Here is a 14,688-nt window from a genome sequence, read left to right as displayed (position 1 = left end):
AGGAAGGGCAGAGGTTTGCTAAAGAACTATTGAGAGATTTTAGCTGCTGTCTGGGCTTTCACTGCCTTTCTACACCTTCCTTTCTTCATGTGTTCAGTACTTTTTCGCTGGGTCATTTAATTTTATAACACAGAACTTCATTTGTAAACTAATTAGATTTGTTTTGTCTGCATATATGGATTTCTTTGGTTGTTACCAACATCAGGGGAAATTTCAAGTCAACGGCACCTTTAGAAATATGTTTTCTGAGTTAAATGGTGACGTGTTCAATACTTATTTTCGCTGCTGTATATGACCATTTTTACTCAAACTTGCAAGATGTTTTAATGCAGGGGTGTCAAACTCAATTCCTGGAGGGCCGAAGCCCTGCACAGTTTAGTTCCAACCCTGCTCCAACACACTTACCTGTAGGTTTCAAACAAGCCTGAAGGACTCAATTAGTTTGATCAGGTGTGTTTAATTAGGGTTGGAACTAAACTGTACAGAGCTGCGGCCCTTTCGGAACCGAGTTTGACACCTGTGTTTTAATGCCACAAACACCATTTAAATGAACAAGCTTACGTCAAAATATCAAGGTGAACATGATTTCTCATTTCATAGCAAAATGCTAAATCACTGACCGGTCAGCCATTTCAGTGAGAAAGAAATCCTCACATCATAATTACAGCAGGATAAACAAGCAAACTGTGTGTAATTCAGCACCTCAGGAGTGAGATTTAGGAAGTCACGCTGAGATCCAAATCAAAGCTGAGAAAAACAAGAGATGAGCTGGATGTTTTCTTGCTGGTTTGAGAGAATACAAAAGGCTTCTTACCTTTGCCTCCGGTGCCCTGTCCTCCAGGTTTATTGTACAGGTAGATGTCATGATCGGGCAGCTCGCTACTTGAATGGAAATAATGCTGAGACGGAACAAGAGCGGGAAACAAAGAAAACGCATTCATAAAGAGTGATAATTACAGCTAAAAGTATAGCAATTATTCTGTTTCGAGTGCTTTCATTCTTTTGAGCAATTATAGACATTTGAAGGTGATTCATGGGTGACAAATTATAAAATACAAATCACTAGTGTTATTAATGATTACGCTGCTCTCAAACTGATGTTGTGTGGTCACATGACATGACAACAACAGAGTTTGGTGCCAATATGGTTACGATGTACAGAAATTCAGCATTAGGGTTTGTTTCCACTGAACGGTATTTTTCGATATGGTATGGTACAGTATATTACCTGATTACCAGTACATTACATTACATTACCAGTACATTACATGATAAAAGTCTTGTTGCCTATCCAGGTTTTAGGAGCAACAAATAATAAGTTGATTTCTAGTTGATCATTTGATATCAGAAGTGGCTTATATGAAAGGTAAAGGCCTCTAGATTATGCTTATTTGACCAAAATAAACTCTGATCATGCCTTGATTTTGAATGATTTAATGAGGACAGTAAGGTCCAACTCTGCTTGGACAAAAGTCTCATCACTGAACAGAAATAATGTCCAGTATAGAAGATAAAGTGCTGCTGCAGTGGAGACAGAATGAATATTGTTTCTGACTCCATCATGAGCTTGGAGGACTGCATCCATACATCTCTGACATGACTCAAATCACTGATTAATAAAGTCATCTGGAATGGCAAAGAAAGCGTTCCTGCAGGACTGACAGAGCTCATCAAGATTATTTGGATTCATCCTCAATGCCTCCCTAATCTTACCCCAGACATGCTCAATAATGTTCATATCTGGTGGCTGGGCTGGCCAATCCTGAAACATCTTGTCCTTTCTTGTTTTCAGAAACTTTAATGTTGAGTCCTGCTGAGGAATTTGCCCTCTCCTGTGGTTTGTAATCAGTGCTCAATTTGTGTGTTGTGAGATCCCGGAACAGATCAGGGTAATGAATTCGGCATGTTACCCGTGGATGTAGAGGTAATGTGCACGAAAGTGAAGGGGGGAGGGGGTGGTGGGCTTGGCGTTGGAATGGCGGAGGGCTGTCGAGGATGAAAGTGAGGAGCGACGGGGTTGTCACGGACAAAAGTAAAGAGGGTTAGGAAGTCGCTGAAGAAAGTGACAGTGAACAACAGACGGGGGAGGAGGGCGGTTGAGCAGGGGAATCGGTAAAATGAGGTGCGAATCAATTTCAGAGGTGCCACATCCGGCGTATTCCGGCACAAATTAAGCCCTGTTTGTAATGTAATGGGCAGCACAAATGTCTTAATACCCCAGGCTGTTGATGTTGCAGATCTCTCTCATGCCCCCATACTGAATGTAACCCCAAACCATGATTTTTCCTTCACCAAACTTGACTGATTTCTATGAAAATCTTGGGTCAATGTGGGTTCCAGTAGGTTTTCTGCAGTATTTGTGATGTACAGATGATTCATAGGAAAAATCGACCTTCTGCCACTTTTCCAAATGATCAACTAGAAGTCAAGTTATTATTTCTTGCTTTTACAACTGGGTAGCGCACACATTTATTTTCTGTATCCACTGTATTAAAAATAAAAAATGCAATACTAAAATAGCCTTTTTTCCCTGTCATATCACCCACAAGTAGTCAAACTCCACAACTTTTTTTAAACCATGACCTCAGATTTAGCTCATACTAATGTATTCAGACAATAAATCTGCAAAAAGCTTATTAGAGATACTTTTATCATACTGCTATCAAGCATAATAACCAATTATTCATTGTTATTGGTCTGATTAGGATGATTCTGACAAATAATAGTTAATGTTAGGCTATATTTTTAACAATTCAAACAGTAAACTCTTTGCTCTGCGCCAGGTTTTAAAAGGTATTAAATGCAGACAAGTTGTAATTATAGCCATTATTTGAGAAAACCATCATGATTGTTGTGCGATTAAAACTCTGATCACATACCGGCTTCCAAAAAGGAGGCATTTAAATGAAATACAGAAGTGTGCATCTATAGGTTTCCTCCCAGTGCAGAAGTGCATTATAGGAGCTCTCTAAATGAACTCTCTGTGACCTGTTAAACTGAACCGCACTCAGAGAGCATAAAAGTATAAACACATTTGCAGAGCCCTGCTGCGCTCACACATTATCTGTAGTGCTTCACTTCAAACTGGCACAAGAGTAGAAACGGCTTATTGCAAACCACTTTGTTTCAGCTTTTATATACACACATATATAAGTAACGAATTCTGCAATCCATTGTATAATGGTCTGACAAGCCATTGTCCAGATATACTGGTAGAGTTACATACACTTCTTTTGAATAACTACATATACAGTTAATGTCAGAATTATTAGCGCCCCTGAATTATTAGAGTTTATTTTTCCCAAAATTTCTCTTTAACGGTGAGAAGATTTTCGTAACATTTCTGCACATAATAGTTTTAATAACTCATCTCTAATATCTGATTTATTTTATCTTTGCTATGCTGAGAGTAATTAAAATTTGACTAGATATTCTTTAAGACACTTCTATACAGCTTAAAGTGACATTTAAAGGCTTCACTAGGTTAATCAGGATAACTAGGCAGGTTAGGGTAATTAGGCAAGTTACTGTATAATTATGGTTTGTTCTGTAGACAATCGAGAAAATATATAGTTTAAAGGGGCAAATAATTTTGTCTTTAAAATGGGTGTTTAAAAAATTAAAAACAGCTTTTATTCTCGCCGAAATAAAACAAATAAGACTTTCTCCAGAAGAAAAAATATTATCAGACAAACTGTGAAAATGTCCTTGCTCTGCTAAACATCATTTGAGAAATATTTAAAAAAGGAAAAAGAATTTGAGAAGTATATATACAGTTGCGGTCAGAATTATTAGCCCCCTGAATTATTAGACCCCCTTTTTATTTTTTTCCCCAACTTCTGTTTAACGGAGAGCAGATTTCTTCAACACATTTCTAAACTTAATAGTTTGAATAACTCATCTCTTATCACTGATTTATTTTATCTTTGCCATGATGACAGTAAATTGTATTTGACTAGATATTCTTCAAGACACTTCTATACAGCTTAAAAAGACATTTAAAGGCTTAACTAGGTTAAGTAGGTGATTAGGCAAGTTATTGTATATTGATGGTTTGTTCTGTAGACAATCTAAAAAATAATTACATTAAAGGGGCTAATAATTTTGTCCCTAAAAAGTTTTTTTTTTTTTTAATTAATAACTGCTTTTATTCTAGCCGAAATGAAACAAATGAGACTTTCTCCAGAAGAAAAAATATTATCAGACATACTGTGAAAATTTCTTGAATCTGTTAAACATCATTTGGGAAATATAAAAAAATATATAAAAAATTCAAAAGGGGATGAATAGTTTTGACTTCAACTGTATATGTGTATGTATATATATATATATATATATATATATATATATATATATATATATATATATATATATATATATATATTGTATCTGGAGCTTTTCGATCCTTGATATATAACGTTTAGCAAAACTTTGCATGGCAGGATCTGATCAAAATCTTCTAAATGTAAATAAGACTGTATTATGGATTGGTGACCTTGGTTCTTGTATTGTACGTCTTTTTCACTTTTCTGTTGTCATTTAAAAGTGTTTTTGTTTTGTTCTGATTGCTTTGAAAAACAAAAAATATTAAAATAAATAAATGTAAATTATGATAATGGAGTGTAAGCTGGAGTAACAATTCAGGAGGTGGAGACAGTCAAAAAGATGTATAATGAGTGTCTTTAGGTAAATATTTACAAGATAAAATGTTCCTAAATGCGCATACAAACATTATTGTTAGAAAAAAAAATACATAATTTGTGTGGTTATTCAAATCGCTTGCATTAAAGTATAAGTTTTTGAAAAATAATTTAATATTTGTTTTGGACATGCAAAATGTGCACAAACTTGGTGCTTCCTTAAAAAAATTATAACAAATATTTCTGTAAAATGTTTTAGAAATGTTGATGTTGTTATTATTATTATTACATAGTAAATTACATAATTATTACATAACATTATTAATGACATAAAATGTATTGCATAGGTAAAATGATATTATTATCAAAACAGCTAAAAAATAAATGGACAGGCATAATTCTAATGTATTTGCCCTCCTGTGAATTTTGTTTTCTTTTTTAAAAATTCCCCAAATGATGTTGAACAGATTCAGGAATTTTTCACAGTATTTCCTATAATATTTTTTCTTCTGGAGAAAGTCTTATTCGTTTTATTTCAGCTAGAATAAGAGCAGTTTTAATTTTTTTACACCCATTTTTAGGTCAATATTATTCGTCCCTTTAATATTAAGCAATAGTTGTTTTGATAGTCTACAGAACAAACCACTGTTATACAATGACTTGCCTAATTACCATAACTTTAACCTAATTAACCTAATTAAGCCTTCAAACGTCACTTTAATCTGTATACTAGTGTCTTGAAAAATATCTAGTCAAATATTATTTACAGTCATCATGGCAAAGATAAAATAAATCAGCTATTAGAAATGAGTTATTAAAACTATTATGTTTAGAAATGTGTTGAAAATAATATTTACGGGTGGGCTTATAACTGTACTTTTAATCAAACCAGTCAATATCATAAGCTACATAAATATGTGACCATCTCTATATAACAAATAATATCAGACTTGCAGTACCTTAAAGTGGTGCTCGATGTTGCTGTCAGTGTATTTGGGGATGTGGAGAAAAATGAGCAGGTTCTGCCGGAGATAGTGAGCCACCGCCTGGATCCACGGCCCACAGTACTGAGGCAGACAGAACTCCATCACCTCCGTCGCTGGAGACCCGGGAGGCTGGATAAACTGAGAGCAGGAGAAAAATGAAGAAAAAGATGAGTAATAAACAAAAATCACATCTGCAGTCTATTATCAGAGCATTAATCTCAGACCCGCTGACCGCCTACAGAAACTGACCTTCCCATGTGCATGGAGAAAAAACTTGTGGCTGGTATTTCAGTGATATTTGGAAAAAAAATCCCCGATAAAGGGCTTTAAGCCAACTCAGGTCTGAGATGAACACGATGTCACAAAGCTTTGATCCAAAGCAAAAGTGATAAAAAATAAAAGATAAAAAAGAAAATTATAAAAGAGATCTCCAGTGGGTCATAGGCCATTTTAACGGACGGTCAAACGCACATCCTGTAGAGCGATAGTTGCGTATCCATACTTCCGGCTGGAGCAATGGAGTGAGATACGCTACAGTTTTGACTACCTCTTTAAAAACTTTTCCAACTAATACTGCTGAAATAAGTCAGTCTGGAATTGTTTGTACATGTTTATATTCAATGTATTGTTTTCAAGATTTGTAACCTACATTACATAATATACATTTGTTGACATTCACACATGAGTATATGCATGCATCCATCCATCCATCCATCCATCCATCCATCCATCCATCCATCTATCTATCTATCTATCTATCTATCTATCTATCTATCTATCTATCTATCTATCTATCTATCTATCTATCTATCTATCTATCTATCTATCTATCTATCTATCTATCTGTCTATCCGTCTGTCTGTCTGTCTGTCTGTCTGTCTATCTATACTATGAACTTACTATATGGTTGGGGTTAGATTGTGGGTTAAGTTTAGGGTTAATCAGGAAATTAATCAATTAAATGTAATTACTCTAGTAAGTGCATGTAGCATGTGTAACTACTAGGAATGTAACGATAATACCTCGGTATGGATGGCACGGTACAGTATTTATTGAATAATTTACAGGAAAAACAAAACTAATGCACTATTGCACTATCATGTTTTTCTCTTCTTCTTCATTCTTTTATAACACATTTTACCTGTTTTTATGTTTTGTTTTGTTTTTACGCATTTTTATTATTTGTTTTTATTTTGTTTTTTTATTTTACTTGTTTCTTTTATCCTTGTTTATGTAAAGCACTTTGAATTGCCATTGTGTATGAAATGTGCTATATAAATAAACTTGCCTTGCCTTGCCTTGCCTAATGAAAAGACTTGAAAAAAGTGCCAAAAGTGTTTATTTACCTCAGCACTGAACATATCAATGACATACAAATCAGCCATCTATCTGTACTTTTCGAAAAAGGAACTTCAATTTTTCAATTTTAATAACAAAAAACTATTAAACCATATTAAAAAAATAAAGTTTTAATTTAGTATTGTTGAAAACTCATCACATTCAACATTTAATCACTCACTCACTCAGATAGAGATAGGTTTTTTAAAGAAAAAGGATCATATAACTATAATCTGGTAAAAGCTGGGATCTCTGGGCATTTACAATGTCCCCTGAAACAGAAAAAAAAAACTCTCATTTGGGATTGAGGTTTCTGGGATAGAGAGGTTGACAGCAGTGGGTAACGTTGTGCATTGTCTTTCCACCACTGGAGAGGACAAGCCATGAGTGAGATAGAGGTCTCTTTGCGGTACAAGTCAATGTCTGCATCAATCTAACAAGTGTGCTGTGTTCTGCAGACCCCATGACTGTTATTAGTCGTATTCCCCGACTATATTTCACCACAGTCTGGCAGTGCCTGCATACTGTTTTTATCTTTGTCTGTCACCTTTTCTCTTTTTTCGAATCTTTTTAGAAACTGAAATGCTTCCACACATCTGATTTAAAAGCCGCTTTAGGTTTGATCACTTCCAGCTCTTTTTCTTCCCCGCTACTAGCAACACACTCCATCTCCGCATTACTGGATCTGTAGTGACAACAGACCGCAAAGGATGATGGCCACGCCTGGGCTGATGGGAATTGTAGTTCCCGCTTCCTCCCGTTCGCTTCATTCGCCTGAGCAAACTTTTCTCAGAAATATAGTTTTATTGAGTCATGCGCCTACGGTAATATTGAAAAAATTACTATTGCGGTATGACGGTATTTACAATATTGTTACATCCCTAGTAACTACATCACCTTAAATTGTGCTACGAGCAACTCCAATACAGAAACACCATGTAATGAAGCAGAGGCAGAGAAATCACCTCCACATCTGCAGGGGTCAGTTTGCAGTTTCTGACCAGCATGACTGTAATAATGTCCAGTGTGGCTTCATCCAGACGCTTCCTCAAGAGCTTCATCAGCTCATCCGAGATCTCTGGACCTGCCGATAACAGAACATCAGCCCTCATTTAGAAATATGAGATAGTATTAAGCAAAATACCAACAGATTGAAAGCCACACAGTTCATATTGTCCGTAGATTTAAAAAATATAAAGACTCCCTAAACAGATGCTGAAATCCCTTAGAGATGCTTAATAAAGCAAAAAACCTCCTGCAAAATTACAAATATGGATTTAAAAGACTTCTATGGCTACACTTTAGAGGTGAAGTAGCACATTTAGAGAAAGTAAATGACTCATGACTCTAATAACAGAAAGATGCAGATCAACAGCGCCTCCTGTGAGCTGCTAATGGAACTGCAGGTGCTGTTATAGAGTCTGCAAAAAAACATCAGTACTATCCTTTGTGTTGATAAATAAATAAACAATGCCTTGTGAAATACATGCAGCTCCACAGCTAAATCTAAAACTGCTGCTTGCTCCGCATACACCCCCATACAAAAGTTTGGACACTCATTAATGAATGAATTTACTGTATATGTTGAAGCAATGCTACTACATATTTAAACAACAGTCTTATTTAGATATGTCTGTTAAACATTGTTAACAACGATCTAATCAGTCAATCACATTACAGGAAATCAGTGTATTTTAGTTTTAGTGGTCAAGAAACCTCAAGAAAATGCGGGCACCAATTGTTCCTTAAAGGGCCATGAAACCCCCTCGTTTCAGCAGGGTGTTTTCACACCTCTACTTTGGAAAAAGCTAGAAAAGTGGGCGTGTCCAGCTTTGTTTAGGGGGGAGTGTCAGAGGAATAAAAGTGGGATGGTGTGGGAGTGTCTATTTGGGCACGCGCGAGTTTCAGAGTCAAAATACACATACACATACACATACACATACACACACACACACACACACACACACACACACACACACACACACACACACACACACACACACACACACACACACACACACACACACACACACACACACACACACACACACACACACACACACACACACACACACACACACACACAGGAAAAAAGTGACTGTGTTTACATGGACATCTGTAGTCGAATTATTTGCCAAATTATTAAATGGTGGACTTTAACTGCAGTTTGGCTCTTTCAATCAGGGAATTCATTCATGTCCCTCGCGACAAACGAGATATTTGATTCGAGGAACTGCTCTAAGTGTGTATTTTTCATGCAATGTTTGATACCGCACGGCGAATGAGAGAAAAAAAACTCAACATTTCCCGGAAACTTAGATGCACACGGCAGGTAGCGTCAGAAAGCCGCATGTGTTATTCCGGTCACTAAATGCGGTGAAAATCCTACACGAGGTTAAAGTTTGGTTGTGGTGCTAACATGTTTACACTCGGTGCAATAGTTTGTTCGATACGAACAAACTGAATAAACAAAGAGCACTGGTCGCTCACTTACCAAATCTGTAGAGACAGAACAATCACCAGCAACTAGAGCCGCGTCTTTATTAAGAGGAGACTACAAGCGAATCCGGATCTCAGCATTTGCAGATGAGAACAGCTCTCAGGTAAACAATAATCCTCCTTAGACACGTAAGCTATTGTTGTCGAGCTTCGCGTACACTGTTAATCCACACGTGAGTCTAAGCTCTCACTGAGAGAAAACGAAAACGAAACTTCACTGCAGCAAACTATAAAAGCAACACTTCACGCTTGTTTTGCCAATACAACGTGGCGTCTCTGTCGTCTAAACACTGTGACAGTAATGAATATTAATGAAGTTGCACAATAGAGCGCGCTGATTGGTTTGAACCAAGCTTTACTCATGCATTAATGCAGCACACTGTAAGACGTAATAAGACTCACTCTGGCACAGACGTCCAGTCTGGACGCTGGAATACAGGCTATTATCTCATGTCCGTGACGCAGCTTCTAAAATTCGTTTCAAACAGGAAGTGCGAATTTGCTTGAAATAACGCAAAAACAACCAATTTACACTTTTTAGTGAAATATAGGTGTCCTAATAGTGTTTTTAGCAGTGTGGGACACATATACGACTGTCAACAGCTCAAAAAATTCGTTTTGGTGTTTCGTGACCCTTTAAAGAAAAGTATGGCGTGTGATTTGAAGGATTCGTTGATTCCCTTCAAACCCAACACACTTCATTCATCTTCTCTATCATCCTTAGACTCTAAAGTGAGAAACATCCATCAGACTCTCTTACCTGCAGTTCCTACACCATGAACTAGCAGCAGAATGTGTTTGTCCACCAGTCCAACTGGCCTCGAGCCTTCCAGAGACGAGCGCGATCCCTGCCAACACAAGATGCATGATCACACATATCTCATGAAGGCGAGTTATATGGGTTGTTGCAGGGGGTGGATCTAGACAATTTTTGATAGGGTGGCATGAAACTTATGAGGGGTGGCAACACCGAATCAAGCCTCTTTACATGACTTTGGTGGATTCAATGAATGCTATACATGTTTAGCAGTGGCTAGCTGCTAAGAAACACTAAGAAGACTTGAACACAAGGACAGGTCAGTGCTTCAATAAGGCCAGGTAAATCCTTCACTTTAGATGGGGATTGGAGCCCTAATGGCTGCTGAGGGCTCTGGTTTCCGAAAGCGTAATGAGAAGTGACAGTATGTGAATGTTACCGTGAGGTCCTCTGAGCCTAGCGGCTCCTGGCTGCGAGCCAGACCGACAGAGCGCGACATGTGCACGTTTCCATCCAAATCACTGTACTTCCCTGCCTGAGACGTCTCGGAGAGCCTGTGGAGACGGATAGATGAGGTCAAGACTTCCAATTGCATTCTAGCCATCATTTACAGTACTGGTGGATTACAGTAAAAGTGGGAAAGCAGACGGAGCCGCTAAATGTGTGTAGCGGCAGAAAGACATCTGATTTGAGCTATTTTTGAGATAAATGATTTCAACATGTTGCTCAAAGCCATGTGATACATACTGTGCAAGTTATTTTGTGTACACTAGCAATCAATAAGGCATATTCATGTTGTGTATACATAGGAATTGTAATGTTACTGAATACCGAGTGCATTTTTTTCATTCATTTTTCCAATAGGGATTTTAAAAATGTTTTTTTAGGGCATTTCAGCTCAAAATACACCATAAATAATGTTTTGGAACTTTCTGAACTGACCCTTTTAGGCTTTGAGACAAATTGTGCTTTTTCGGTGACTGTTTACATGAGATTGTGCTTCTCTCAAAAGAGGGTGGAGCTACAAATGCCTGTGTGTCAGCATAGTGGCAGATTCAAAAACAAGACTAACGTATAAGGGACAGATGGTCACTAGTGAGCGGGGCTTTCCCCCTCTGATAACACGTGCAAAGGGAGAATGTCAATCAAAGGGATTTAGGAGACTGTTTTAATCAAGTAGAATTATAAAAAATAGAATGAATACATTACTACCATTAGAAGCTGGTTATATTCACAGATTGTTGCCCCACAACTGTGCTTAAACCCCTTATTAATATTAAATAACATTTTTGCATAATAGGTCCCTTTTAAAGAAAAAACAGAAATAGAAATGTTTAAATAAAAAAGAAAACTGATAATCACATAAATCACATTACAAACTTGTTGAAATTTTAGACATGCATATTAAAATCCAGACAAAAAGACAAATATTTTATGAACTTCAAATTTAAGTTCATTTGTTCATAAAATACATTTAAAAACAGTCACAAGACTGACCAAAGTGCTGTACACAAGTCAAGACTGAATAAATTAAAATATTAGGCAGTAGAAAGGACTATTAAAAAAATAATAATAAAAAGCCATGCAAAATAGGTCCGTTTTTATGAATGATTTAAAAATAGTTCAAGAGTTCACACTTAGCTCACGATTTATACATAGCTTGTTTGGGGTGCTGTCCAGGGAGAGAGCCCTGAGCTCAAGGGATCCTCGAGCCCAGGGCTCCCCCTTTTCGCAGCGCAAGGGGAGACTGAGCTAAGGTCGATCTCAAACTCCCCCGCTGCTGAGGCCAAGGCAAACTTGCTAAGAGTAAGACATTAGAAAAAAAGATTTAGTCTTATTTATCTATAATATAGAGCATATTTGGAATTGGAGAAAACCGGGGAACCCGGAGGGAACCCACGCGGACACGGGGAGAACATGCAAACTCCGCACAGAAATACCAGATGGCCCAGCGAGGACCCAACGACATTGGTATTCTTGCTGTAAGGCAACAGTGCTAGTCACTGGGCCACCGTGCCGCACATTCTGGATAGAGGTGGAAGAAGGGGAGGAGGGGGGTTTCATCCAGACAAAGATAGTTGTAGAAAGGAAATAAGGATATATAAAGTGAGTTGGGATCCTTTGATTGGAGGATCATGATTAGATAATGTGGTCCAGCTGGGTCAATCACGAGCACATGCTTCTCTCGAAATTAGTTTAAAATTAAACTTCACTCAGTGATGGAGCCATTCTGATTTCAAGGGCAACTGTTCCATAACCGAGAACCCGCCACAGAGAAAGCTCTGTCCCCTCTACGCTTCAGTCTGGACGGTAGAACTAAAAGAAAATTTTGAGCACTTGATCTAAGAGATCTTACAGGTGTGTAAAAATGCAACACCTCAGAGAGGTTTGGGCCAGATTTTTAAGGTATTTAAATACCAGTAAAAACAGATTAAAATCAATTCTGAATTGGATGGGCAGCCAATGGAGGGCCATTAGAAGTGTGGTGATGTGGTCAAGTTTTCTGCTATTACAAATAAATCTAACAGCAGCATCTTGGACCAACTGAAGGTGAGAATTGGTGATTTTGAAATGCCAAGTGCATTGCAGAAGTAAAACCGTGACGTTATAAAAGCATGGAAAGCCATCTCTAGTGTGGTGGGATTAATAAAAATAAAAAAATAAAAAAATCTTAAATGCTTTTAAAAAAAAAGAGCAATAAATCACACTGAGAATTATAGTTGAGAATGAGAAATGCATATAATAGGGATATAAAGACAACTATCAAATTAAAAAGTTGTTGGATACATCTATAGAACATATAACTTGTGTATGTTAGATTATGCAAATGAGTATATACAGAGCACAGGGAGACATTACATCATCACCTTTACTTTATGAGAGTGGGTGGGGCTAAAGATATCTGCGACTCTGATTGGTGGAATTTTGCACACTGGAGTTTTCCATCACAAGTTCTGCTATTAAACAATTTTTTTTTTTTTAAATAAGTATAATTAATGTGAAGAAATGAGCATATACAACCGATTAGCAACCTCAGAGCTCACAACAGGCCTGTCTTTAATCGTTTATCAGTTTTTGCTAATTATCAGTTTCCCTATGGAGGAAATAAATTGAGTTTTTATTTCCAGAACCCAACTGTTTTCTCTGAATGCTCATTTAATCAGGCATGTAAAGGCATTAAATGTCCCATCGACAGTTATTCGAGAGCACATATTTTAATTAAAGAAGCTAAATTATGGTCAAGATGCTTGAAAAGGTATTTGTCTACGATATAAGCTACTAACTAAAGGCATTTAATAATATTGAGGTTATTTAAAATGACAATGCATTTGGATGTCAGGGCTGAATTGATTTAACACAAAATTCAGGATTGCAATTAGAGTGATAACAAATCAAACACACAGAAGACAGATATTAGTAAGCTAACGTTAATTGCACATTCACACAGGAAGTCAGAGTCAATGCTTCCCATTCACTTTATATGGGTGATGTCTAGCATTGCTGAACTTAATTGTGGGTCTGTCGGCGGGGCTTCAGCGGCATTGCTTGCTGCAGGAGATGGGACTTTCTCAACCTTTCAAGCACCAATGGAAGCGTCAGCCAATCAGATCGCTGTATGCAAATACGCCAGCTCAGACAGTATCCGATTGCTGACAGATTTCATTGGCTGATGCTGCTGTGACGATCGCTTCAGCCCCAACTTCAGACACGCCCTCTGTCAAGCGTTGACGCTGAAGCCCCGTGTGAATCGGGCACAAGAGTTAGCAAACACTGTCGTTTTTCATTCAATCATTCATTTTCTTGTCGGCTTAGTCCCTTTATTAAATCGGGGTCGCCACAGTGGAATGAACTGCTAACTTATCCAGCAAGTTTTTATGCAGCGGATGCTCTTCCAGCTGCAACCCATCTCTGGGAAACATCCACACACATTCACACACACACTCATACACTACAGACAATTTAGCCTACCCAATTCACCTGTACCGCATGTCTTTGAACTGTGGGGGAAACCGGAGCACCCGGAGGCAGGGAGACACGAAGGGAGAACATACAAACTCCATACAGAAACGCCAACTAAGGCGAGGTTCGAACCAGCGACCTTCTTGCTGTGAGGCGACAGCACTACCTACTGCGCCACCGCCTCGCCCACTGTCGTTTTTATAAATTTATATTTTTACAAAGCAAGGATGCAATAATTTCATTTAAAGTGATGTGTTAAATTAATTGCGTTAAATATGAGTTTATTTGAGTTAAGCAAAATTAAAAGTAAAGCCAAATCCATGAAAAAAATTATATATACACAATACTAGTATGCATTCTTTTTTAAAAACAGAAATAGCTCAATAAAATGCACTTAAACTTAAACTTTAAGTTAATTTCACGCATTCCATGGAAATCAAACTTCTGAGCTCGGTATTGGAAGCAGTGTGCTCTCTTGTTTTATTAGTGATATCAGCATCATCCACTG

General features: G+C 37.4%; 1 protein-coding gene across 20 annotated transcripts in view; it reads right to left on the bottom strand.

Moving 5' to 3' along the window:
• The window catches only part of szt2 (SZT2 subunit of KICSTOR complex), a 174,765-nt gene that overhangs the window by 81,254 nt on the left and 78,823 nt on the right, over nucleotides 1-14,688 (bottom strand). For all 20 annotated transcript variants that reach the window (XR_012407532.1, XR_012407533.1, XM_073953541.1 and 17 more), the window contains 5 exons: nucleotides 10,660-10,774; nucleotides 10,224-10,311; nucleotides 7,930-8,048; nucleotides 5,600-5,764; nucleotides 815-899 (listed from right to left, as the gene is read on the bottom strand). Coding sequence is in view for 18 of the 20 variants with exons in the window: in XM_073953541.1 (XP_073809642.1) it covers nucleotides 815-899; nucleotides 5,600-5,764; nucleotides 7,930-8,048; nucleotides 10,224-10,311; nucleotides 10,660-10,774 (572 nt within the window). In the remaining 2 variants the exon portion in view is untranslated. The remainder of the gene's footprint in view (nucleotides 1-814; nucleotides 900-5,599; nucleotides 5,765-7,929; nucleotides 8,049-10,223; nucleotides 10,312-10,659; nucleotides 10,775-14,688) is intronic.

The sequence above is a fragment of the Danio rerio genome, chromosome 6 (assembly GCF_049306965.1).
Source record: "Danio rerio strain Tuebingen ecotype United States chromosome 6, GRCz12tu, whole genome shotgun sequence".
Taxonomy (NCBI): domain Eukaryota; kingdom Metazoa; phylum Chordata; class Actinopteri; order Cypriniformes; family Danionidae; genus Danio; species Danio rerio.
This window is presented reverse-complemented; position numbering and strand designations above follow the sequence as displayed.